At 36.0% G+C, this 27,899-nt stretch overlaps 1 protein-coding gene across 5 annotated transcripts; it reads left to right on the forward strand.

Moving 5' to 3' along the window:
• Positions 1 to 852: 852 nt before the first annotated feature.
• On the forward strand, positions 853 to 27,899 carry TBC1D7 (TBC1 domain family member 7). 5 transcript variants are annotated; one of them, XM_074207690.1, is made up of 9 exons: positions 935 to 1,171; positions 1,300 to 1,499; positions 3,834 to 3,951; positions 7,498 to 7,578; positions 12,664 to 12,851; positions 15,819 to 15,956; positions 19,996 to 20,141; positions 24,342 to 24,471; positions 27,351 to 27,899. In XM_074207690.1, the coding sequence occupies exons 3-9, from the start codon at positions 3,840 to 3,842 to the stop codon at positions 27,435 to 27,437; spliced, it is 882 nt and encodes a 293-aa protein (XP_074063791.1). In that variant the 5' UTR covers positions 935 to 1,171; positions 1,300 to 1,499; positions 3,834 to 3,839; the 3' UTR covers positions 27,438 to 27,899. The 5 variants fall into 5 exon arrangements, with proteins under 5 accessions (XP_074063793.1, XP_074063791.1, XP_074063795.1 ...); XM_074207692.1 differs by lacking the exons at positions 935 to 1,171; positions 1,300 to 1,499 and adding an exon at positions 853 to 927; XM_074207694.1 differs by lacking the exon at positions 1,300 to 1,499.

Consider the following 27,899-nt stretch of genomic DNA (forward strand, 5'->3'; position numbering starts at 1 on the left):
TGACATCAGGGAGGTGATGCCATGACAAGCACATGAATTGGATTTGAGTGTGTGGGGGGGCTGTGCTAAGCCACCAGCTTCATTTTCTCCTCCAGAACCATCTAGGTCCAGTAGCCAGATGTGAATCTGAACAATTGTAGATGGTCCTGAATGAGAAGCAATCAGGGTTAAGTGACTTGCCCAAGGTCACAGGGCTAGTAAATTCTCCCTTCCCTTTGCCCCCATCCCCCTTCCATTCCTCTTAGGAACTTTTTTTTAAGGATTTTGCAAGGCAAATGGAGTTAATTGGCTTGCCCAAGACCACACAGCTAGGTGATTAAGTGTCTGAGGTCACATTTGAACTCAGGTACTCCAGATTCCAGGGCCGGTGCTCTATCCACTGCGCCACCTAGCCGCCCTACGTCTTTGTCACTTTTCAAGGTATCTCTGATGAAGCCTAAATGACTAAAATTTTAAAACGTTTTTCTTTATCCCTGCCCATCATGTCCCCCGAGGTTCTTTGGAAGCAGGCTCTGGCTAGAGGTTCTGGGACAAGGGGAGAGGGGTAGTAAAGGCAGGCGACGCAGATACGTGCTTGGGGATGATGGCCATAGCCCTTAGCATGCGAAAGCTGGAAAGCGGGGAAGGACCAGGGCTGGGGCTGGCCCGGGCTGGCGGGGTTCTGCTGGAGCCCCGCTTTTCTCTAAGGAAGGCACAAGCCTCTGCTCCCGCAAGCCTCCCAGCGCTGCAGCCAAGCATCCCCGGGCGGCCGGGCGGGGCGAAGAGGGGCGGACCTGGCTCACTCCTCTCCTTCCCAACCCGCCTCCCGCACTGCGGCCAGCCCCCGGAGCTGCCGTCACTTCCCTCAGCTGGCCCCGCTGCCGCCGCCGCCGCCGCCGCCGCCGCCGCCGCTCCGCCTCGGCTTCCTCGGGCCGCTGCCATCCGCAGGTGACCAAGCCTCTGGGGACCTGTCCCCCGCCCGCTCCTCAGCCGGGTGAAGGATGGAGCCTCTGGATCCCGAGCCCGTCTGAAGACCCCCCCCCTCCTCCCTGCCTCCCTGCATCTGCCCCCACCGCTCATTTCCTGTTTGTTGCCCTCCTTTCTTCCCCTCCCTTCCCTTTCTTCTGGTTTCTGGTGGCTCCGGCTACTCCGTGAAGTCTCTCCTGGTCTGCCGCCACCCCTAGAGTCACGGGTTAGTTCCTATCCTAGACTGATTGTCTGGGGCCTGAGCTCGGCAGGCTGCGGGAGCGAATTTAGTAGCGTTCTGGGAAGGTCCTCAAGATGCTCCGCTAATGTAAGATGCTTTTCCCTTAATTTTAGCTCCTTGCCTAAATGAGGTAACACTTTAAACTGAGGACGGGGCTTCCAAGGAAATGCCTTTGGGGGAACGGGCTTTAGAATGCCTCGGACCGGCTCTTTGGAGATGGGAAGGTGCTTCAAGGCCATTTAGTCCAACCTCCTGATTTTACAGTTTGGAAACCCAGATCCAGACTCCTTGGTTGCTCAGAGCCACACCGACTGTAAGTGGCAGAATGAGAATTTGAAGCCAGGTCTTCTAAACTCCAAATCCATCTCTCTTTCTACTTCTACCTGTGACATCTTGGGAAAAGGTTGCTTTTATGACTGCACACCTAGATTTTCTTTCCTTTCCTTTTTTTTTTAAAGAAAGAGTTTATTTTGAGTTTGACAACCCCCCCCCATTCTTGCTTCCTCCCCCCCACCCCCCACAGAAGGCATTCTGTTAGTGTTTACATTGGTTCCATGTTATACATTGATCTCAGTTGAATCACACCTAGATTTTCCATGAGAAAATGTACCTTTTAAAAAAAGTGTTCTTTCTCAAAAGAAATTTTGTATTTTAGTGAATCTGGAAATATTGTGATTATGAAATTCTCAACTCTATAAGTGCAGTGGCAAGAGGGCTGTTTCTGGAGTCAGGAGGATCTGACAAATTCAGTCTGAGATGCTTGCTAGCTGTTTAATCCTGTTTGCCTCAGTTTTCTCATCTGTAAAATCTACTCCAGTATTTTTGCCAAGAATAATTGGACAGGACTGAAACAACTCAACAAGTCTTGAATGTAAGTTATGTACTCTTGCAATTCATAGCTCTATAAGAGAAGCACTGGAAAGAACTTTAGAGACTGTTGAGTACAATACTCTCATTTTACAAATGAGGAAACTGAGCCTGAGAGTGAATTGCACGGAATCACACATCTAGTTAGTATCTAAGGCAGATTTGAACCTATCTTCCTGATTCTAAGTCTAGTTCCCTAGCTACTATATTACATTGCAGAATTAATGTGTATACTCTGTTGAGACAAAATGATGAATGATTATTCCCCAGAGACACTGACATATATAGAGTCAATGTATATACTAGATGACCCCAGACAGCTTTTTCAGCCTTTGGAATTCTCAAGTTTGTTTTTACAATTTTTCTGTCTCTTTCTTCCCAACGAGCTGTCTTTGCTTGCTGCTCACATCAAACTTTTCTATGAGCAATCTTTCTATCTCCTATTATTTTTTGGTGAGTTTGGAAGCTAGATATTTATTAAAATTGTGAGTAAACTAATAATAAATAAGGTTTCACTTCATAGGAACTCTCCTATTGACATCGCCTTAATATATGTGCTCTTTGAAAGGGGGAAAATGTATTTTCTATATATAGATCTTTTATTATAAACTGAATTAATTTATAAAATATTAATATATTTGAAGTACATTCACTATGAAAAATTTTAGACATCTATTTAAAATGAAAATATTTTTTTCTTAACATTTCATTTTTCATTTTCATCACTTTGCCAATCTTTTTTAAGAACATTATTTTCAGTGGCACTATGAGAGACAAGGAGTAAGGGTTAAGGCAGCTTATATCTGGAGTAATGGTATACATTTATGTATATAAAATATATAAATTAATATAATAAATCATAAGTATATTATATATCACACATTAGATTATTCTAGAGTATATGTTAATATATTAATACAAACTTATCTATGTGCACACACACATATATATACATATTATATATATATATATATATATGCACTTAGATATCTTGATTTGAGATTGTTCTGCTGCAAGATAGCTGACTTCCATTTAAGTGAGGTAGAAGGAAACTGAGTATCTGTATCCTTCACGAGTTGGAAGTGTGGCAACCACTCATGAATGTGATCCTGTTGTTGCTAAGCATGGAAACTCTGAAATGATGTTTCCAACTTGTACCAGTCTGTCCCTCCTTAGGCAGCCCAGAGGCCTCCTGCTCCTAAACAAATGTTAGATTGTTCCTTGACTTAGCACAGACACCCAATCTGTGATATTCTTTCTACCATAGATCAAAATTCCTGAATTCCTAAAATGTACTAGCCTCAATTTCCCAGTAACAGGGATTAAAGTCCTGTACTACTTATAAATCAAAGTACCTGAGGCTCCATCCCACCCCCCATCTTATTAGCAAAAATAAGTTCATATGTAAAACCCCATGCTAGTGTGACTCTGAGGCAGCTAGGTGGTGTTGTGGATAGCACACTGGACTTCGAATCAGGAAGACTCATTTCCCTGAATTCAAATCTGGCCTCAGACTCTGCTTAACTGTGTTACCCTAGTAAGGCACTTGTTGCCTCAGTTTCCTTTTCTGTAAAATGAGTTGGAGAAGGAAATGGCAGACCATTCCAGTATCTTTGAAAAAGAAAAGAACTTTTTTCAAGTCTTTTATTCAAGGGCAGGTATATTTGTTTTGCTTTTACTTTGATTGCAAAGGTGAAATTAACACAAAAATTCTCTTTACTTTCCCTTCATTATAATTCTTTCCCAATGCTTTTGTCTATTTACCACTCTCTTTCCACAGTAAAACATGTCTGAAGACTCTCAGAGAAATTTTCGTTCAGTATATTATGAGAAAGTTGGATTTCGTGGTGTGGAAGAAAAGAAATCATTGGAAATACTCCTCAAAGATGATCCTCTGGGTAAGTGTCAAAGGATGATTCAGATACATGAAGATAAACTAGCCTATGAAAACCTTAAAGTAGATCAAACCATAATTGCCACTCGATATGTTTTTGAGTGGAAGGATAACCACAGATTGTACCTTTAAGGGAAATTTGAATGGTCAGTTTTTTATTTTTAATCTTATTTTGAGGCAGAGTATAAATTTTATTTTTTTAAGGAACTTTTGAGTTCCTTTTAAGTCCCTTATTCTTTCTTATTAGTCTATTTTATTATTTTCATTTATCTGATGTATCCATCACCATTGCATTTAGACATGTACTTTATTTTGTTTGTTTGTTTGTTGGTTTTTGGACTGGGTTTCCCTGGCCAGAAATGCAGACCCAATTCCATTCTCATCTGCATTGGATCTCTGACCTTCTCTGTTTTCCAACTTGCTTTGTTTACCTATCTTCAGGAAGTCCGGTGGGGATCTTCTTTCCCCTCACAGCTTGTATCTTATTAATTTAGTGAGTATACCTGCTCAGCTTAATTGCAGATCTGAACTCCTGAACTCACAATATCCTCCAGTTTGAACCTCCTCAATAAGAGAGATTAAAGGTATATACCTCTGTACTTGTCTGGAAATATACTTCAAAAAAATTCTGATCTCTAATAACAGTCAATATAGACATTAACAACAGCTAAAAATAAAATAAAAATATATCATATTCCATCCTTTTGGTTTTATAGAGACATTATTTTATGTTAACATAATCAGTTTGAAGACTGATTTTTCCCTTTTCTATTACATTGCTTATATCTAGATACCTTTATATTTGTCATTCTATATAGTAAATTAGTCATAATATGATCAACTTAGCCATTCTTGGAATACTAGGTATTTGACACACACACACACACACACACACACACACATGCACATCTTATATTTGTATATATGTGCATGTCTGTATGTATACACATATATGTAGGTATATACATATGTGTATATTCATCCACACCCATCCACAACCATAATTAGAGGCATTGAATGAAACATTATGTGTAGATGGATAGCTCTGAAGTCAGTAAATCCCTTCTCTTGGTTCCCTTTCTGACATATACTGACTATGGGATACTCTTAATGACATAGGGTTGCAGGTTCTATATGATTTCCCAGTTTGAATTGGACAAATGACATTTTCTTGCCAGAAATTCCCCATATTGATGAAATAGCACACACGCAGGTGCACACACATACACACACACACATACACACGCAAAAAAAAAATAACATTGTTACTCTCAATCATGTATCTTTGTAAAATTGGTCTTTACTTTTTGCCCCCCCTGTGCTGCCTTAGGATTACTGGATCAAAAGATATGACCACTTGCTTGGGTGTTGTCCATATGTTATCTTGTGAATCTGGTAGAGTAATCCACAGGCAGATGGCTGGCTTCTTCTCTAAGACTGTACTAATTTGCACAGTCACCGCAGCTGGGTTTTTTTTTTCTTTTAGTTTTTTCAAGGCAGTGGGGTTAAGTGGCTTGCCCAAGGCCACACAGATAGGTAATTATTAAGTGTCTGAGGCTGGATTTGAACTCAAGTACTCCTGATTCCAGGGCCGGTGCTCTATCCATTGTGCCACCTAGCTGCCCTCCACAGCTGGTTTTTATGAACAGATATATATATATTTTTTGTCTCCTTTTCCCCTACCACACTACTCCTCTCTCCCCCTTGGGTCACACTTGTTGAGTCATTTTAGTCATATCTGACTCTTCATGACCTTATTTTGGAGTTTTCTTGGCAAAGTGGTTTGACATTTCCTTCTCCAGCTCATTTTAGAGATGAGGAAACTGAGGCAAACAAGGTTAAATGACTTGCCCAGAGTCACACAGCTAGTGTCTGAGGCCAGATCCGAATTCAGGAAAATGAGTCTTCCTGATTCTAACTTGAGAGTGCAATCCACAGCACTATCTGGTGGTTTCTACCAATCATTTTTTTTGCAAGGCTTTGAATTTTACAATTTTTTCCCTCCCTCCTTTCAGTCCCCCCTTTCTCCAACAGAAGGCAATCTGATAGTCTTTACGTTTGTTTCCATGATATACATATATCAAAATTGAATTTTTTGTTTTTTTCAAGGCAGTGGGGTTAAGTGACTTGTCCAAGGTCACACAGCTAGGTAATGGTTAAGTGTCTGAGGTCAGATTTGAACTCAGGTCCTCCTGACTCCAGGGCTGGTGCTCTATCCATTGTGCTACCTAGCTCAAAATTGAATGTTTTGAGAGAAAAAGCATATCCTTAAGGAAGAGAGGAAATATTAGAGATAGCAAAATTATGTAACACATAAGATGACCTTTTAAAAATTGAAGATAATAATCTTTGGACTTTGTTTAAGTGCCACAGTTCTTTCTCTGGAGATCATGAATTCTCTGTATGTGTGTGTGTGTGTGTGGGGGGGACCTACTGGGTACTTTGGCAAAGCCTATTGGCCCCTTCTCAGAATACTACTTTTTAAATGCATACAATAAAATACATAGCTTTGTAAATCAATTATAGTGAAATAAATTATAAAAGTATTAAAAAACAAGGTCATGGACCCCTGGTATAGGTATATATTATACCTTATCTTTTTCAGTGCTTTAAAAATTTCAAAAGACTTTCTGATCTTATGCAATTCTCTCTCTAGGTGGTTTACAGAATAGAAGTTATCTCTATTTGTGCAATATGAGAGCTGAACAAAGAGGCCCAGGGAGTTTAAGTAGACCTTTTCTAAGATCTCACATTGAGGGGCAGTATGGGAATTAGAACTTGGTCCTACTGATACCCATTGCTGTTCTCTTTGCACTACCTCATATGGGCTCTCCTAGATTTAGTTTGCTGCAGAGCTAGCTCTAGAGTGGAGCTGGGAAAGGCTTATTTTCTACCGCTGACTATGAATTAGAAGCGGAACAAGGCAAGGGAAAGGAAAGAATACCTTTTTCTCCTACTCGAGAACTTCCTGAAGATAATTCTTCCTTTCTGATCCTTGAGGACTTCATCTGTTTCCCAAGGTTGCCCTTCAAAGTTTTTCAGCATTTATGATAGTCTAGAACCTGAGAGTTGGTCAACAGAGTTCAGTTGGAAATGTCATGGATTGCCAGGGAAGTAAATTTCAGAAATCTCTGACTTTCTGCAAGCCTTACCGCTCCAATTTACCCTGAAATAATTCAGTTTTCTTGGTTGCCAGATTTCAAGAAACAATTGACTTTATCAACTAATTATCAAGAATAATTAATATACATAGGAAGATATCAATTTCTGGGGTGTGGAGATGAACACCTTCCATAAGAGTGGGTTTATAGTATTCTGTGTCTTCCCTGATTGGACACACCCATTCAGACTAGTATTCATTATACTATATGACCGGAGTAAAAAAACTCCCAGTTCCATCCTTGTTTGGCCAAATGATATCTCTTTATCTGAAGATTCAGTTGTATAAGATTCAGTTGTATAAAAAGAAATATGCCTTACTTCTTTAATTCTGTTATCAGTATCATATAAAGTCTTATTCTAATTCTTTGTTTTTTTTCTCCTATTCTAGACATTGAGAAACTTTGTACATTTAGTCAACGGTTCCCTCTCCCATCCATGTACCGGGGCTTCGTGTGGAAGGTGCTTTTAGGTAGGATTTTAAGGAGCTGAAAGAGATTTAACCTTGTCGAATAGTGGGCTAGGATAAGTTGATGTCTTATCAAATGGAAAGGGGACTTAGATGGGTAATGATCCACTTTAGGTCATGGCCAACTTGTGGAATATTTGTACCTCTCTATTAGGTGCCAGGGAGCTGGCTAATTTTCTCCTTTGTGAGGAGAATGTTTCTCTGACTGAAGGACTGTGAATAGTGTTATTTCTCAAAGTACTTTTGTGACTAACAGTATAAGTCCTGGTCACTGAATGGGAAGGTGGAACTTTGAAGGCAGTCTATTTCCTATGGCAGAAGAAGCTTACTCATTACTTGCACAAAACTCTAATGAGTAGGCTTATAGATAGGGACATCAAAGACAATCTAATTCATCCACCTGTATTATTTTATAGATGAGCAACTGAGGCCCAGAGAAATTACATAGGTAGATATATAAAAAAAAGCTAAGATTCAGGTCATCCTTATAAATCAATCACTTTTTTCACTTGTTCAGTCATTTTTCACTTGTGTCTGACTCTCTGTGACCTTTTTTGTGGTTATTTTGACACATGTAGTTTTCCACTTCCGGGTCCAGCTTATTTTACAGGAGGAAACTGAGACAAACAGGGGATAAAGTGACCTGCTCAGGGTCACACAGCTAGTAAGTATCTGAGACTAGATTTGAACTCAGGAAGATGAGTTCAAATCTTGACTTCCAGGCCTCTATCTATTTCACCATCTACCTGCCCAACTCTTTTCACTGCTGTAAGGGAATTCTTTCAATGCCAAATGGCACCCATATCCTTTTATCACTTTTAGGATTTCTAGTACAACCACCTTTTCTCTCGTGTTTTTTAATTGTTTAATTGTGTTTAGTTGTTTAATGAAGTTGGAGCTCTATTGAAGAAGATGAAATAATTGGTAACAGTTTTAGAAAAATCTTGGAGATGTGTGAAGATTGGGATTGTGACCTCTGGATTTGGATACAGAGTGTTAATAGGATAGGAAAGTTTCAGTTTTTACTCTTCCAGGCCTTTGAAAGAAGAGTCTTTGCTATATTTACTTTCTCAGGAGTGCTGGGTATCTGACAGTCTTGTGAATGATAGAAATTTTGTTGAGTGACAGACATCACTAGGGTTTCTGGGCCAAAGTGGCAATTCATTTTCAGACAATATCCTCTTGTTACTCATTCAGACCTGATGGATGAACCCATCCTGCCCAGAGCCTAGTCAGAGACTGTTATAAAACCAATTACTTACAAAGCTGAAAGGAAATATCTCCTCTTAAGTCTAATTTAGGAACACCTAGGAACCATGTTGAAAAATAAGAGCTTTGGGCTAGAAACATCTTTTTTCATGTGTTTTAAGATATAATTGGAGAAATAACTTTCTATTTACCCAAGCTGACATTTTTTTAATTGAAATTTTATTTTATTTTTCCAATTACATGCTATGGTAGTCTTTCAGCATTCCATCCATTTGCAAATTTATGAATTGTGCAATTTTTTTTACCACACTCCCTTTGTTCCCCTCTCCTTATGGGATGATAAAAGTGATAAGTGAATATCTGTGTTTAACATTTACACAGTAATCATTTTGTGTAAGAGGAATTAAACTAAGGGGTGGGAAAGAAAACTATGAGATAGGAAGGAAAAACATAAGTTTTATAAAAAGTGAACATAGCATCAGACTGACTCTTAATGCTCTCTACACAGGACAGATTTTTGCTAGTGCAGAGCCTTTGCTATTTCTTCTTTTTAAAAAAAATATTTTATTTATTTATTTTTCCAAGTACATGCAATGGTAATTTACAGCAGTCATTTTTGAGAAGGTTTTGAGTTTCATATTTTTTCTCCCTCCCTCCCTTCCATCTCCCTAGCCCTGGCTGAAAGCAATTTAATAAGCTATACATATATAATGATGTTAAACATAGATCCATATTAATCATGCCATTTGTTCTTTATGAAATTTCCCCTAATTTGGGTTAATCTACCAAAAAGGACAATAAAGATACTGTACATAGACAGCAGCCTTACTGTCTATACACAAACAGTACTGTCTGTGTATGTATATTTGGGTAGTGGAGTTAGAGGATTGGGGGTTAACATGGGAAAGCCATCTGTCCTATTGGTAGTATGATGGATGTTCAGATGAAACATTTTGATCTATATTAAGCCAAACTTAGAGAATACTTAAATGTTCTTTTGACTTAATCACAGCTTGACAAAATGTAGTTAATTAAGTGAAGATTATGTCAGACAAATGAATATCCAGAAAATTATTTCCAATAGTGTTCAAAAGTAGAATTACAAATCTGGAATTTGAAGGCATCACAGTTCCATTTCTGAGATAAGAAGATTAAAGAGAGGATTTATACCTTACTAAGGATTATATAGATAATTGATTATAGAACTAGGAATAGAATCTAGATCGTGGGGTACCCTGACAAATTTTATTTCCTTTTTACCATATTGTTTTTCATTCCTTTCCTTTTCTTATTGGCTTTAATTTTTTATACCACGCATTTCATAATATATCCTCTTCATCATTGACTTTTCAGTTGCAACAAGAAAAAAGTTACTCAACAATTGACAAAATGACAGCATAGCATATGTAATTTTTGTCTCTCAGGTAGGCCTCCACAACTATACTAAGAGAAGCAAATATTTTTTTGGTTAATATATTGAGTGTTTTCATTTTTATTTCACCTGTGAATTCTAATATGTCACTTTCCATCTCCTAGAAAGTCATCCCTTATAACAAATTTTTTTAAAGGGAAAAAAACAGTTCAATCAAAATAACAAGCCTATGTCCATCATTATGTGTAGGGTTCCATACCTAAAGTCCCCCACCTCTGCAGAAAAAAAAAATAGAGGTGTAGTCTCTCATCTCTTCTTTGCAGGCAAACCTGATCACCATAAATTGATAGTATTTAGCATTTTTTAAATTAAAAAAAAATTTTTAGATTCAGTGTTAATTGTATTATTATTATTCTCTCCATTTACACATTGTTATAGTTACTTTATTCTGTTTCTATTTTACTTTACTTTGCATTAATTTATATGTCTGTCTTTAAATATTCTCAAGTATTCATCATATATTTCTTATATCTCAGTAATGTTCCATTATAGTGTTGCTAGATGGTTCAGTGGATAGAATACGGGGCCTTGAAGTAGGAAAACTCATTTTCCTGAATTCAAATCTAGCCTCAGACACTTGCTTTGTGACCCTGGAAAGGTTGCATAGCTTGACTAACCATCCTCAATTGATGGACTATAACTATTTTACTATATTTGAGACCATTTAAAAAGCATTAATTTCCTTGGGGTATATTACTAGCAGTGGGATCTTCTTATAAAAGGGCAAGGTCATTTTATTCATTTTCTCAGTATCATTGCAAATTGTTTTCTAGAATGTTTGGACCAAGTTACAGCTCCACCAATGGTGCACTATTGTGCTTGTGGAAAATGTGTTTTCCTAATATGTTTTAGAGGATCAAAATTGATCATTGGAGTTGATTAAATTTGTACCATTTACATGTTCCCTTTATTCTACTTTCTTCCTTCTGCATCATTTTATACAATTCTTCCTAACTTTCTTTGAAATTTTCATATTCATTATTCCTTACAACACTGCCATGGGTTTTCCATCCTCAGTATTTGGAGAGATGTTCTGAAGAGATGATGCTTTAATGAATATACACCCCCTTTCAAAGATATATATATATATATATATATATATATATATATATATATATATATATACACATTATATATATATATATATATATATATCAAAAGAAAAATAGGCAAAAACAATATAAAATACTTTACTTAAGAATTTAGAACCTTAAGCTCATCCTTCCTCTTAACTTTTCAGTTTTGCTGAGAGTACTATCATCTTTTTAGTCACTTAGGTTCATAGGCTTAGAGTCATTTCTCCATCACTAATCAGAAACTAAGTCTTAATCATTTACTTTTCTCCACTCCATCTGCCACCACCAAAGCTCATTCCATTTTGTCTAGATTATTTTTAATTGAATCAGTTTTAATCTCTTCTTTTCATTTCATTTTCTACACAACTAACTGCCAAAATAACTTTACTAAGGCACAGATTTGACGATTATACTTTCTTGGCTAAGAATCAATTCCATATTTTGTATTTAAAGCCCTTCATAGTCTATTGTCAGTTTATATTTACAGTCTTATTGTATTTCATTTCCCTTGAAACACATTGAAGCCACAGCAGGCTTCTTTGTGTATCCATACTCAACAATCTTTTGTCTTTCTCCATGCCTTTTCACAGCCTGCCCCCATGCTTTGGATGTACTTTTCCCTCACCTCTTGGAATCTCTAGCTTCCAGCAAGGCTCAGTTCATATGGAAAGCCTTCCCTAAACCCTCTAGCTGTAAAGCCTTCATTGACCTCTTTAAATTATCCTGTATTCACTCATTTGTCATATCCTGTAGAATCCTTGGAGAAGATAGACTATTCTATTTTTGGTTTTGTGCCCCTATTACCCAGCACACATAACCTATTGTGGGTGTTTAATTTTTGTTGGTTAGTTGTGGAATCAAAAGACTTATGTTTGAATCTGGCTCTACTTTTGATCTTTGGGGCCTTCAGCAAACCACTTGAATCTATCAATGCCTTAGACTCCTCACCTGTTAAATTATGGATTGGACTTCTATCTCTAAATCTATGATCATGTCAATCAATCAATGAGCAATTATTAAATTCCTACTAATATTACTCAGTACTAGGCACTGAGAGTACAAAAGGAGCCAAAAAGATAGTCCCTGCCTCAAGGAGCTTGGATGTGATCCTTTTGGTATCATGGAATTTTAAGTTCATGTGACCAATGCTATGATTTACCAATGTTTCAGTAGTAAGAATATGAAAAATGGGTTCTGATAAAGAACTTCCTAAGAGTGATTCTCTACAGTTAATAAATATGGTTATGAATTCTTTTGTATGAACCAAGCAAATTTTTTTGTTTTTAATTTTGTGGATTTTCTTCTCCTTTATTAGAAAAGGTTTTGGATTCCTGATTCCATCTCAGGCTTTGACTCTCTCCTCTTTCCTAGGAATCCTGCCTCCTCACCATGAATCTCATACTCAGGTCATGATGTGCCGGAAGGATCAATATACAGATATATTGCACGCCCTGAAAGTCATTCGTTTTGTCAGTGACTCCACTCCACAGGTGGACATCTACCTGCGCATGTATCAGCTAGAATCTGGAAAGTTACCTCGAAGTCCTTCCTTTCCTCTGGTTGGTGGCTTTGCTTTGAGTTTGCTTTTAAGTTTGCTCTCTTCCATCCCCCTGCCATTTACAAACAAGCAGGACCAGTTTAAAGGCCATCACAAAGCTAAAGTCACTAAATAGCAGAAGTATTGCCATGCCAATTTCCTAATGGAATGAAAGCACAATTGTGAAAGTGTACAATAATTAGGTTGTAAAAGGATCACAGATTAATCTTTCCCTCAAATGTTTGTGTCCATATTTGCAGGAAAAGGTGTTTTTTTTAAAGTTGTTGCAAGGCAGTGGGGTTAAGTGGCTTGGCCAAGGTCACACAGCTAGGTAATTATTAAGTGTGTGAGGTCAAATTTCAACTCAGGTCCTCCTGACTCCAAGGCCAGTGCTCTATCCACTGTGCCACCTAGCCGCCTCCAGGGACAGGTTTTTAAAAGTTAGGGTTTGGGCAGCTAGGTGGCACAGTGAATAGAGCACTGGCCCTGGAGTCAGGAGGACTTGACTTCAAATCTGGTCTCAGATTCATAATAATTGCCTAGCCATGTGACCTTGGGCAAGTCACTTAATCCCACTGTCTTGTAAAAACTGAAAAAAACAAACAACCCCCCCCCAAAAAAGTTAGGGTTTTCTTTCTTTTTCCCCTTTGTGGAAAGGGAGACAACAAGAAAGGAAAGAAAAAAAGAAACTAGTTAAAGGAATAAATATAATTAAAATATAATTCTTTCAGAAGCATATAGTAGTTCAAGGGTCACTAAAATTAGTGATTTGGTAGTTAGCTGTAGAGTTCTCCAGGATTTATTAATTTTTTATGACAGATCTACCATGTTTATTAACTTATTGAATGATTGATACTTAATTTGTTCTTTATTTATACAGTTAATGATAATGCTGATAGACCTTTCCACTAATGACAGTTCCCCATCTTTATTATTTTCATCAAGGGAAATAGGATCTTTTTGGAAGTAATAGGAATGCTCAGCAATCTCCATTAAATTTCACTTAACCTTAATAAAGAGCCAGAGGTCCTGGATTCAAATCCCATCTCTCTTTCATTTACTACTGATGTGATATTGGGCTAGTCACCTAAACTTTATTAGCCTCTTATTCCTACTAAACTAATACAGTTAGTGCCTTGGTCCTCTTGAGCTATACCTTGCCTTGTGTTGAGTTTTCATTCTCATGCTCATCTGTCAGAGTCCACCTTCCAGAAAACTGTCATTTCAAACCTCATCCAGTCCTAATTCTGTGATCCAATGATCAAACAAATAGACAGAAAGTAGGTTTGCTTTCCTTTAAATCCATCTTGGGTGCCACTTCTTTGTGTTTTGTTATCTTTTTTTGGGAGGAGGAGGGTTGCTGTTCTTCAAGTCTTTCCACATTTCTTTTTATTCTTTATACATTAAAATTTTGTGGCAGTATCTTATTGCATTACATTATTATTATACCATGATTTATTCCTACCATTCTTTAGTTGTTGCATATGTTGGTTTTTCAGCTATATAAGAAAGTGGCCATAGATTCTCTATCTCTCTTTTTTTTAATGTCAAAATCATATCCTTAGGAGACATCCATATTTATGGGTCAGGTAAAAGATGAAGAGTTTGAAAAAAAGTAGAGAATTAGGAGACTCATGATAAACTATGGTATCACAGATGTTCAGGGAACAGAGGGCATTATCAACAGTATTAAATGTGATTTACTCCTGGATCAGGTAGGTGGTGCAGTGGATGCTCTCACTGGGCCCAAGTTCAAATGCAGCCTCAGACTCTTATAAGCTGTATGATCCTGAGCAAGCCACTGTTTGCTCCAGCTTCTTCATCAGTAGAATAGGAATAATAATGTCACTTTCTTTTAAATTTTACAATGAGGTTAAGTGACTTGCCCAAGGTCACACAGCTATTAAGTGTCAAGTATCTGAGGTGAGATTTGAATTCAGGTCCTCCTGACTCTAGGACTGGTGCTTGATCCATTGTACCACCTAGCTCCCCTGATAATATTATTTTCTTAAGTTAGTTTTCTATTTTTGCCATTAAAATTTAACTTGATTCCTAAGATGTTATTTTTTCCCTAGCTTTAAGTATTTTGGTCTTTGCTCAAGTTTATTTTCTGTATTAGAAACATATTTGAAATGTTTTTCTTTCCTCTTAGAAATAATAATTCTTATAAAATAATTGCTTTTAAAATTCTCACCTATTCTGTGATCTAAGCAATTGAATAATGTTTATACTCTTGTCTTACCTCTCAATAAAAGAAACTTATATATATATATATATATCTGATAAACACAGTAGATTGTTGTTTGTCCTTTATGCATGTAGAGATACACACTCACACACAAATAATAGAGCATATAATGTGTGCATATACAGAAATGCTGTCCTAAGTAATACCCATATATGTATATGCACATCCCCCATTCACCCCACCTCCACATATATAATATGTGTAAACATATATATGTGTAGACACTTAAAATACACGTATTTATACATACATGTTCATACATGTGTATGCATGTATACTCACATTTGTTATAAGGATCAGATGAGATGCTATTTATGGTGTGCTTAGCAGAATACTTGCCACAGAGTAATTCCTATAAAAATATTAGCTCTCATCATCATCATCAGCAGCAGCAGCAGAAGCATCATCAGCATCGTTAGCTACAGTGAGGTCAGAGAACACAAGGACTGACATCAGGTTTTTAGATTTTGCAATATAAAGTCCATCCATCACATTTGAAAGAGCTGTTCCCATACAATGGCCTCCATTTTGTTAGGAGCAGAAGAAGTGAATAGGTGGCAAGGATTTGGAGGTAATAAGTAGAGGTCTTGGCAGGAAAGAGAGTAAGGATGAAAATGCCAAGGGAAAGCATGCTGTCAACATCCAATTTGAGAGACTTAGTTAACTTAAAGAAAATATAATTTTATTAAAGAAAAATATGTTCTCTCCCTTCCCCAAATTAATTTGTTCTTTTTATTTCAGGAACCAGAAGATGAAGTATTTCTTGCCATTGCCAAAGCTATGGAAGAGATGGTTGAAGATAATGTTGACTGTTATTGGCTTATCAGATGCTTTGTGAACCAACTAAATAATAAGTTCCGGGATTCCTTGCCCCAGCTGGTGAGAAGTGTTTTTTGGTCTTGGGGGTACACTGGGGCTAATAGGTGTCCTAGAGCTACAGTGACCCTTTAGAGTTCCTTCCGATAAGAGTTGATTTTTCCCTAATAATTATTACTTTTGGTTACATCCAAGAGCCTGTAGAAGAGGGGCTAGTCTTAGACCCAAATAAATGAGTGGCTGCCACCTTTATATTGGTCAGGATGAGATTTTTCCTTTTCATAATTTCATAGAATCTTAGATTTCGAGTAGGAAGGGAGTTTGAGGTCATTTCAGCCCCCAAAACTCCAAAGTACACATTGAACCAGATTAAAATGTAACTGGTAAATGATTAAGAAAATAAATAAAAATACAGTAGAGATAATGTTCATTTGTGGTTTTCTAAGTCATCCCATTAGGACAACTAGGTGGCACAGTGGAGAGAGCACTGGGCTTGAAATCAGGAAAACCCAGCTTCATGAGTTCAGATCTTGCCTTAGACACTTACTGTGTGACCCTGAGCAAGTCACTTTACCCTGTTTGCCTTCAAATGAGCTGGAGAAGGAAATGGTAAACCACTCCTCTATCTCTGCTAACAAAACCCCAAATAGAGTCAAACACAACTGAAAATGACTAAACAATAACAAGTCATTCTACTGCTAAACTAGCCCTCTTATTTTACAGTAGAGGAAACTTAGACCCAGAGATATGGGTGACTTGCTCAGGGTGGTAGAAGTAATGAGAAGTAGAACCAGGATAAAATAGGTCCTTTGACTTAAGAGCTATTGTTCTTTCTACTGCATTATGGTACCTGCCCATCTCTTATCTCTATTTCTTTCATTTCTTTCTCTTTTCTTTCATTTCTCTGTATTCTGACACCTTTTGAGGAGAGACATGATCACTGTATAAGGATATATATATATATATATGTATATATATATATGTATAAGGATGACTATGTAAACAGATAACAAATAATGATAAAGATATTGATCTGATTAAAATAAAACTTTATTAAGCATTACTATGAAATAATTCTTATTTCATAACTCAATTATAATCTTCAGAATTTGCCAAAACTTCTTTAGGTACTTTCCATTTTTATTCCAGGGACTTTGGACAGTTTACTGTTAACTCAAAGTGAAGAACTGCTGGGGCGACCACAATTTGAGATGCTTATTCTCTTAGATTTTTGAAGTTGAACTAATGCTAGAGTCAGCTCTTTTAAAGGAAAAACAGAAAAGTGTGTCATCAGAAAGATAGTGCACTTGTAATCAATGATACTTTCATTTTTGTCCAAGGCATTTTATAGATTTCAAATTTCCTGTGGAATTTAATATCAGTAGAACTAAATAGTTATGAGGTTTTAGGAAAAATCTTTGCTAAGCATGAAGAAAAGCTAACTAGTGATTGTGCTGATGTTTGTCTTTGCCTAAACTCATTTATTTAAACTTTTCTGTTTTGTTAAATAGTGTGAGCTTTTTTAAACATATTATTTTTCCTATCCACTCTTACAAATGCAGTTATCATTATCCTGCCATCTTCTCAGATTTTTGAAGATTTGCCAAACAAAATTGCAATCACAAAGCAAAGATCTTTCTAAAGTCTTAAGGAAGTGGGCACATGATGTTTAGAAAAAGGACATTTTGGCATCAGAAAAGGACAGGATACACCTGGGTAATGAATACCCTAAGTATATTTCAGTGTTGTGATTCCCTGGATCTCACTAATATCTTTTCTCCTTTTTGGAAGGTCTACTGAAATCTTGTTCTCTCATAGAAGAGCTCACTGTCATATACAAAAGAACTTTTTCAAAACTGCATAAAATTATAAAGCAGAAAAGGATTTCATACGTTATCTAGTCTAGAGGATGTTCCCTCTTCTTTCTCTACCATATTTTGATAATTTAACTTCAGCATAATTACTTTCCTTTGAAATCCCATTTTTTCTGTATTTTTGTATTTGTACATAATGCATTTATCATTCTAAGAAGGGATCCATAATCTGTACTAATTGACAAAGGGGCAGACAATAAGATTTAAAGACCCTGAGCTATTCCATCTCAGGCTTTATAATGATAAGGGGGTTTCCTCCTTTTTAGAATAGCTATATTATGTCCTTAAAGATTCTCTTGTTAAAAAAAAAGGTTTTTGTAAACAAGCTTATTGATTTCTTTTTAGTTATATATAATAAACATTAGGTCAGCATCACTGTTCATGGTCCTATGCTAAAGTATGCAGGCGGAATTCAAACATTTTCTGTTTATATTCTACTAGAGAATGTAACATGTGTACAAATAAATATAGTACAAGATAAATGGTAATGTAGGCAAGAGAGAAGTCAAAGGTTAGGCTAAATTAGTCCCCCATGCAATTCAAGCTATTTCCTTTCTTCTTCTTCCCTTTCCCTTCTTTGCTCCCAATGCAGTCAATGAAATGGCATAGTGGATCAAAATCTTAAGGCAGGAAATTCTAGATTCAACTTTTACTTTGATATTTAGTAGCTAAGTGATCACAGATAAGTCATTTTAGCCCTCTGAGTCAGTTTTCTCATTGATTAAATAGGACTAGATTTTTGTCCTCATAAATTTTGTTCTCATATTTCATGAGAAAATGAGATTAAAGTATGTAAAGTACTTTGTAGATACTAAAATGCTATGTAAATTCTGGCTGCTATTATTAATTAGTATAGCTATTAATTATATCATTTATATATATATATATATATATAGTGATTATATCATAAAGCTTAAATAGAATAATGTTTGCAAAGCATACTGGAAAACTTCAAATTACTTGGTATCAGCTAATATTATTTTCTTAAATCCCACTCATTCTTTCTTCCTGAACCTGCAAACATATGAAATTGAAAACCTATGCTAAAGTTGGATTCTTCTACTTCAAAGTGATGAAGATTTGACTTTTGGTTCTCAAAGGCCATGCTCATCACCAGAACTGGAGATAAATTTTTGCTTGCAGCAGTTCAGGAAACTCTCAACCAAGTTCAGCCTGGGTGGAAGTCATCATGACCTGTGGCTAAATTCAGAAAATCTTTGAAAATATGGGAAATGTCATTAAGACCATAATAAATATGGTCTTGGAGCAACTCTCCATTGATTGATTAACCTAGAATATTAAAATATATAAATTTTAATGTTTTCAAAGTTCTGATTTAATTTCTCTAAAAATTCATTTTAATTTGTTGTTCTCAAAACCATAACACTTAAAAAAATTCACTTCTCCAAGTGTTGCTGATTTCTACTGGGTAGTTCTCTTTGCACTAATTTTAACTAAGAAACAAAAATTAGGGCCATAGAATTATAGAGCATTTTTAAAGTCTAAAAAGCACTCTACCTATTTTAACCTCATTTTGACATGATATACTGGGACAAAATTTTATGAGGACAACAATCTAGCTCCATTTTATCAATGAGGAAATTGAATCTTGGAGGGATTGTCCATGATTGTATAGTTTGGTGTTTTATTATTTTGTAGACTAGGAATCTGAGGATCTCAGAAGTTAAGTGATTTAGTTAAATCACATAGCTAATTGGCATCTGAACTGGGACAAGGACCTAGGTCACCAGTGACCCCAGGTCTTGATAGAGTAGGATTTTAAGGTTATAGATTTAGAACTGACAAGTACCTTAGAGGTCATCTGATCTAGCCATTTCATCTTGTAGATAATGCTGCTGAGGCTAAAAAGGCTACTATATGTATTTCTTTCCTCTTTTCTAGTTTTCCTGGACCTCATGTCCCACTTCTTATTTTTTTCTCTTGTTTCTTCTTTTGTACTTTTCATATCCTTTCCCTAGTTCCGATTCTTAGAGCTTAAAGAAGGATTGTTAAATCAGGTTAGTTCAATTGATAGATTTTTGCTTGAGGGGACTATGTCTGCCCAAGGTTTAGGTCTATATAGTATTAGATTTTTTGTAACACTTGCTATAATATTAGATTTTTTGTAGTACTTGTTTTTAACACCTAGAAGATTTTCAACATGTCCTATATATCAGCTAATATATTTCAATATAATTAGAAAATTCTACCATTTCTGTCTCCTTTAGCCAAAGGCTTTTGAACAGTACTTGAATCTTGAAGACAGTCGTCTCCTGAATCATATGAAGATGTGTTCAGCTATAACCAAACTGCCTTATGATCTCTGGTTTCAGAAGTGCTTTGCAGGTTGTTTACCTGAATCCAGTTTACAGAGGCAAGTAATTCTTTTGGAGGTCCTGAAGGTTTGGTTTCTACTGTTATCAGCATTGCTATCTTATTCTGGGCATCTCAAACTCAACAAGTTCAAAACAGAATTTGTTATCTTTCCTCTCAAGCCCTTCCCATTTTTGGGTTTCTCTTTTTGACAAAGAAAGTCTCTTCAGTTCAATATTATCCTCGACTCCTCACTCTTCCTCATCTACATACTCATTTAGTTACCAAATCCCTCCAGTTCTGTCTCAACAACATTACTCTTGCATCTGACTCTTTCTCTCTACTCACACAATGACTATTGTAACTTGGGTGTCCATCACCTCTCAGCTGGACAAGTGCAGTGTACCCTGCTAATTGGTCTCTCTACCTTAAGACTCTTTCTACTCCAGTCAGTCAATCAATAAGCATTTTTCTTTCAATAAACATTTAATAAGTGCTTACTATGTATGGATCAGACCTTGTGCTAAGCACTGACAGATACGAAAAGAGAAAAATAATAGTTCCTGCCCTCAAGGAGCTAGCAGTCTAATGGAGGAGACAACATGCAGCTAAATATATGCAAAATGAGTTCTATACAGGGTAAATAGGAAATAATTAGGCTAGAATAGCTAAGAGAATTAAGAGAGATTGGGGAAGACCTCTGGTAGAAGATAGGATTTTAGTTGGAACTTAAAGGAAGCTGTAGAGGTCAGAGTTGGAGCAGAGGAAGGAAAACATTCTGGGCAAGGAGGACAGCCAGAGAGAATGTTCATGCTGAGAGGTGGACTGTCTTGTTTGTGGAAGAACCAGGATGCCAGTGTCATTGGATCAAAGAGTAACTCTTAGAAAAGAAAGTATAAGAAGATTATAAAGGGGTGCGGGGGTGGGAGATGGCTGTGGGTGTTAGGTTATGAAGGGATTTGAATGTCAAACAGTATTTCATATCTGATCTTGGAGGCCAGAGGAAACCACAGGTTTTCATTGAACTGGGGTTTGTCATGATCAGTAATGGTGACTGAATGGATAATGATTTGGAGTGGGAAAAGAATTGAATCTGGAGACCTCTCAAGAAGTTATTGCAATAATCAAGCCATGAGGTGATGAGATTCTGTGCCATCGTGGAGGCTATGTTAGTGGAGGGAAAAGAGGACATATTGGAGAGATATTGTAAAGTTGAAATCGATGGACCATGGCAACAACTTGGATATGAGGAGGTGATTGTGAGGAATTCAAGGTGATTTTTCTTAAGTGCAGAACTGAGCATATCATTTCCTTATTCAGTCAATTCCGGTGCTTTTCTATTGTCTTTAGGATCAAATATAAACTCTTCCATTTAACTTTTAAGGCCTTCATAATCTTGCCACAACCTCCAGTCTCACTGGATATTACTCCTGTCCTGCGCTCTGGGAAGCAGCTCAAATAGCCTTCTCTCTGTTCCTCATACAATTCACCATCCTTCATCACATTGCCTTTGCACAGGTTATCCTCTTTGTCTGAAATATATAGTCTCCTGACGTCTACCTCATAAGGTGCCTTGACCGATGTTGTTAATGATAATATCTCAAATTTACATTAGTATTCTAAGATTTGCAAAATGGTTTACAAATATGTCATTTATCCTCACAACTACCCTTGGCAATGATCCCCATTTTTACAGATGAAGAAACTCATCTGCAAATTGAGGGTTTAATGACTTGCCTAGGATCACACAACCAGAATGCCTGAGATTAGATTTGAACTCAGGTCTTCCTGATTCTAGATTCATTGAGCTCTATCTACTGTACCACCTAGTTTCTACAGGATACTTTCTCTGATCTCCCCTTAACTGCCCCTCCTCTTATACTTCAATTTAACTACTTCTTATTTATTTGTATTTGTTCTGTATAAATTTAATAAGTGCCTGTTATTTCCCTTGTTACAATGTAAACTCAGTGAAAATAAAGATGGTATCGTTTGTTGGCCACTAGGTGGTGCTGTGGACAGGGTACTGGATATTGAGATCGAGTTCCATTCAAATCTTGCTTCAGATCCTAACTAGTTTTGTGACCCTGGACAAGTCATCTCTCTCATTTTTAGTCTCCTCATCTGTAAGATAATAACCACAGTTGCCCCACAGGGATGTGATCATCAAAGGAGATTAATATATGTGAAGCACTGTGTAAGCTTTAAGGAATTATATAAATGATAGCTATTACTATCATTAATATCATTATGACACCTAATAAAATAATAAATAAAATAATAAAATAGTAATATAGTCATTCCTACTATTAATTATTTTTTAATAATAATGATTGTCATTCACTATTTAGCCCCAGTGCCCACAAATGCCAGTCATATAAGAAGGGTTTAATAAATAATTCATTGGTTGATTGAACAAATTCCTCAAAGGAGCTTTCTTATTTCTCATTGCATTTTCCTCATCACCTGGTACAGGGCTGGGAGCAAAAAACACTTAACACTTAATATATATTTGTTAAATAATTAAAAGAAAAAAAGAATGAATGAATGTACTGCTCAGGAAAAATATTGATTTTAAAATGTCATCTTTTGCAAACAGCAGAATGATGCTACTTATGTTTAGTTTTAAGAAAGTATAACATTACATGATTTATTATGATTTCTTATTTGAGGTCCGTCAAATCATAAAGAAGCAGCCAGGTGGCACAGTCGGATAGAGTTCCAGAAGTGGTCAGGAAGACTCATCTTTATGAGCTCAAATCTGACCTCAGATATGTACTAACTAGGTGACCCTGGACAAGTCATTTAACCCTATATATACCTTAGTTTTCTCATTTATAAAAAGAACTAGAGAAGGAAATGGTAAACAATTCCAATATCTTTGCCAAGAAAACCCCAAATGGGGATATGACTGAAATAACTGAACAGCAAATCATAAAACTCAAAAGAGATACAATTTCTGAGGATTTGCATAGGATGATTTTCTTACTTATGAATATAGTAGACTTCAGTTTTGGGAATGGATTTAGAGACATGCAACTTCACAGCAGTATCACTGTGAGTTGATTAATAAAGAAAATGAACTGAATACCATGCCAGTCAATCATCATGTATTGAAAACTAAATCTAATTTTTACTGAGATATTTTGTCTTTACAATACCTTTATTTCTGAATACATCCTTTCCCTTACCTAATGATTCATCCTTTGTAGGAAAGAATCAAAAAGAAAGATTTTGTAAAAATCAATTCAACAAAATTTACCTATACATCAACAACTTGGATAGTGTATCCATTGTATGCTGTTTCACCCTATTGTTACCCATTTCTTCAAAGAAAGATTGGAAATGTGTTTTCTAAACACTTCTTCAAGGTCAGATTGAATCATTATAATTCTACGGATAGTTTTGTTTTTCTTCCCATTTGCTTTATTGTAGACATTGTGCATGCTGTTTTTTAATCAGTCTCTATAAGCCTTCCCATGTTTCTCTTCATTATTCGTATTTTTCATTTCTTATAGTTTAGTAACATTCCATTATATTCATGTGCCATTTGTTTAGCCATTCACCATTTGATAATGTTCTTTATTTCTAGTTCTTTGTCCGAAAGAAAGAGTTACTATAAATATTTTTGTTTATATATAAACTTTCTATTGTTGATTTCTTTGAGTTTTATATTTAGCAATGAAATCTCTGGGTCAAAGAAAATGAATTCTTTATTATGTTTCAGAGCATAAATTTAGGCAACCATTTCTTTTGTTTTGCATTAATTACATAATAAAAATAAATTTTATTATTCTTTTGTTTTTATATCATTTATTTTTCTCCATATATCCCTCCTCCTTACAGAGAACGATCCCTAATAATAAAGAATATAAAAGAGGGAAAATCTGTTTTGTAAAACTAACAAATGTTAGAAAAAAATTCTATCATATATAATGCATCACCCCTAAAGTTCTCCACTTTTGCAAAGGAGTGGGGGAAGGTAAATCTCCAATTTCAAAGGAAATTAGAGATGAGATTTTTTACTAGATTTATTGTAGAATGGCATATCTAGATGTTGTTTTTCTTTATTTCCTTCCAATTTCTAATAATATCTATGATAAATTCAAATGAATTTGAATGTTTCATGAATGTTAATTTAAAAATTTAGTGATGATTCTCTGAAAAACTTAATAGTTAAAGCAATGAATAATTTTGTATTTTGAGGAAACCAATAATTTAAAATTCAGCAATAACACTAAATATTTTTTATTTTTTATAGAGTTTGGGACAAAGTAATAAGTGGTTCTTGCAAGATCCTAGTTTTCGTTGCAGTGGAAATTTTATTAACTTTTAAAATAAAAGTAATGGCATTGAACAATGCTGAAAAAATCACAAAGTTTTTGGAAAATGTAAGTGAATTTTATCTTCATCTGCTCATCTAGCAATTGTTTCATAGAATTATAGGAGCACAGATAGAGAATTTGAAATATCTAGATGGCTTGGAGAATAGAGCATTTGGTTTGGACTCATGAAGACCTGAGTTTAAATGTGGTCTCAGGCACTCATTGGTTGTGTGACCCTGGGAAAATCACTTAGCCTCTTTTTACCTTAATCCGTTGGAGAAAGAATTTTCAAACACTCCAGTATTTTTGCCAAAAAAAACTCCAGGAACTGTGTTGGTGTATTATGGTTCACAGAGTCATGAAGAGCTGGATAGGACTGAATGACAAAAGACAGAGAGCTAGAAGGGGCCTTAGAGTTATTCTGGTCTAATCCTTTTGTTTTATAGAAGCATTTATTTTATTTTGATTAACAAAATAGATTCTCCACTTAATCAGATTGTCCCAGTAAACATTATTGCTCCCAATAATAAATTATAGTGTTTACTGGAGGATAAAATTTGTTAAGGGGAAGACTACAGATATTGTTAATCTAGATTTCAGCAAAGCAAATGATAGAATTTCTCATTCTTTGTGAACAAGTTGACAAGAAGTGGGCTAGATGATACTACAGTTATGTGGTTTTGAAATTGGTTGAATGATCAGTCCCAAAATATAGAACTAATTTAATGGATCACTATTGGTTTCATAAAGGATCATGAAGGTATTGTTCCCAGAGCCTTGTTCTTATCTCTGCACCATTTGATGTTTTTATCCAGGATTAGAAGACATAATTCATATTTTTCATCAACTTTACAGCTGTCACAAAGATGGGAGAAATGGCTAACAAAGAGTGATGATTCAAAATGGTCTTGACAAGTCAGAAAACTGGGCTGAATCTAATAAGAGGGAATATAATAAAAGATAAATGCAAAGTATTGGTTACTGGAGTGAAGGATGAACAAAGGGTTAAATATGCAGTCAATCAGATGCTGACTCAAATCCTGCCTCCAGTAAATACTAGTTGTGAAACTGCAAGAAGGACACTTTCCAGTAAATGGTGCCTTTGCTTTGATGGATAGAATCCCACCCCACTTAGATGGAATGCTTATTAAATTTGTATAAATGTAAAATCCTCTGCCAAGGTTTAAAAAAGGAACTTCAATAAAAATTATGAAGTAAATTACAATAAAATAAAATTTCCTAATGCTCTCCCCCCCAACAAAGCAACTTCTCAAGGATCCAGCATGTATAGCTAGATATCAGTTTCATCTGAAAAAGGCAGAAGGACTTTAGTGTATTGTGATGATAATATGAGTTAATAGACTGAGATTTTGTTGTTTGGTCATTTTTCAGTTGTGACTGACTCTTCATGAACCCATTTGGGTTTTTTTTTTGACAGAGATACTTGAGTGGTTTCCTTCTCCAGCTCATTTTAAAGATAAGGAAACTGAGGCAGACAGGCTAAAGTGACTTCTCCAGGGTCAGACATCTAATAAGTGCTGAGACTAGATGAACTCAGGAAGAAGAGGTCCAGGCTTCCTGACTCCAGGTCCAGGCTATCTACTGTGCCATACATAGATGGTTCCAACTTTGTGATATAGCAACCAAAAAACAAAACCCCACAACAAAATAACAAATTAATTTGGTCTTCCCATATGTTAAGAGAGGCATAGTTTCATTTCACTGGAATATAATGTTTAGCTCTAGGTATCCCTTTTTAGGAAGAACTTTAAGCATGTATTCTGGATGGTGAAGGGCATATGGACCATGCTATTGGAGCATCAGCTGAATGAACTATTTATTCTGGAGAGGAGGTGATTTGTGAAGGGTATGGTAGCTGTCATCAAATATTTGAAGGGCTACAAAGGAAGAAGATTATATTTATTTTGCTTTACCTGAAAAGGCAGAATTAGGATCAGTTGTTGAGGTAAGGAAAAATTTCTTGACAAGAGTTTTTCTCAAATGGAATGGACTGCCTTAGGAAGTCAGGGTTTCACCCTTCACTCTAGACTAGTGATTTTTTAACCATTTTTGTGTCATGAACACCTTTGGGCAGTAAAATGAAGCCTGTGTAACTCTCTAAAGATAGTGTTTTAAATGCTTGAGATAAAATATATAAAATTATCAAGGATACCAATTATATTTTATTAGTAATCAAAATTTTTAAAAAAGCAAAAAGTAACTAACAAGTTCACTGATCCCCAATTAAGATGTTTGAGGATGTTTAGAGGTAATTTCCTAGGTATGGTTGGGACCAAATGACTTTGGAGGAGTTTCCCAACTTTGACTTTCTGTGATTCTTCCTTGACTTCTTTGCTATTTCTCCAAAGCAAAACTGGTATAAAATGAACTTTTGTCTGAGAATCAGATTATCCTTGGCATTCTTTGAAGGTGATATCCTGGGCAGCATGCAGTCATGGATTTGGGAGCATGCAAAATGGGACTGTCTTCCTAGTATAATCTTTGAGGTGCCTTGGCATGAATAATTTCTGTTAATTGAACAGGAGTCATTGGAAGTTAAGTAGAGTCTGGGAGAATTCTTCAGGTCTTTTATTATTTCCAGTTTATTAATGAACAATATCGACTAGGAACTACCGAGTCCCCAAAACACATGGTATTCTTTTTCTCTGTGGCTCGGAATCTCCTATAGTTAGGTAACATAGCAAAAAGAGGTTTGCAAGGATCTGGAAGTTGTTCCTGTTTTTTGCATAAGAACATTTCTTGTACCATCTTAATCTGCTCCTACTTTTTTGGTCTTCCCACTCCCTCGTTTAGTAGTAATTTAAAAGCCAGTTGGAAAGAATTTTCTATACTATAGTGAATGGAGTGTTTTTGTCTTCTGTTTTGTGATTGCAAATGAACAGATTTCACAAGGACCCTTTTATTTTCTTTCTACTCTTGCACAGATCCCTCAGGACAGTTCAGATGCAATTGTGAGCAAAGCCATTGATCTGTGGCATAAACACTGTGGAACTCCAGTGCATTCCATGTGAGCCCTTCCCCACCTTTTAAACATCAATCTGGTACATTCTGACTTAATCCATGCTTTTCAGAGGGTGACAACAGTTCACTGTAAACATGCTTTCAAATTGACTAAAAATACTTTGGAATTTGTTTTTGTTTTCATTTTTTTTATGATCTAATGTTGAAAATGTAAATATTTTTTCAATAAAACTATTTAATTAGAACATCTGTTATTTCTGTGATATGGATTGGGTTACTTTTGGGGGGCTCAGATACAAATTTATTTCCATCTAGCATCCATTTATTAAGTACCTAAGATTTTGCACTTTCACTCTGCTAGGTAATGAAAGTAAAGAGTTAAAAAAAGGATAGTTCCTTGCCTTCATAGAACTTACCTTTCAATAGGGGCAACATTAAAAAAGCTTATTGTTGGAGGGATTTTTTTCTTTAGGTTTTTGCAAGGCAATGGGGTTAAGTGGCTTGCCCAAGGC

Source organism: Macrotis lagotis, chromosome X (genome assembly GCF_037893015.1).
Source record: "Macrotis lagotis isolate mMagLag1 chromosome X, bilby.v1.9.chrom.fasta, whole genome shotgun sequence".
NCBI classification, from domain to species: domain Eukaryota; kingdom Metazoa; phylum Chordata; class Mammalia; order Peramelemorphia; family Peramelidae; genus Macrotis; species Macrotis lagotis.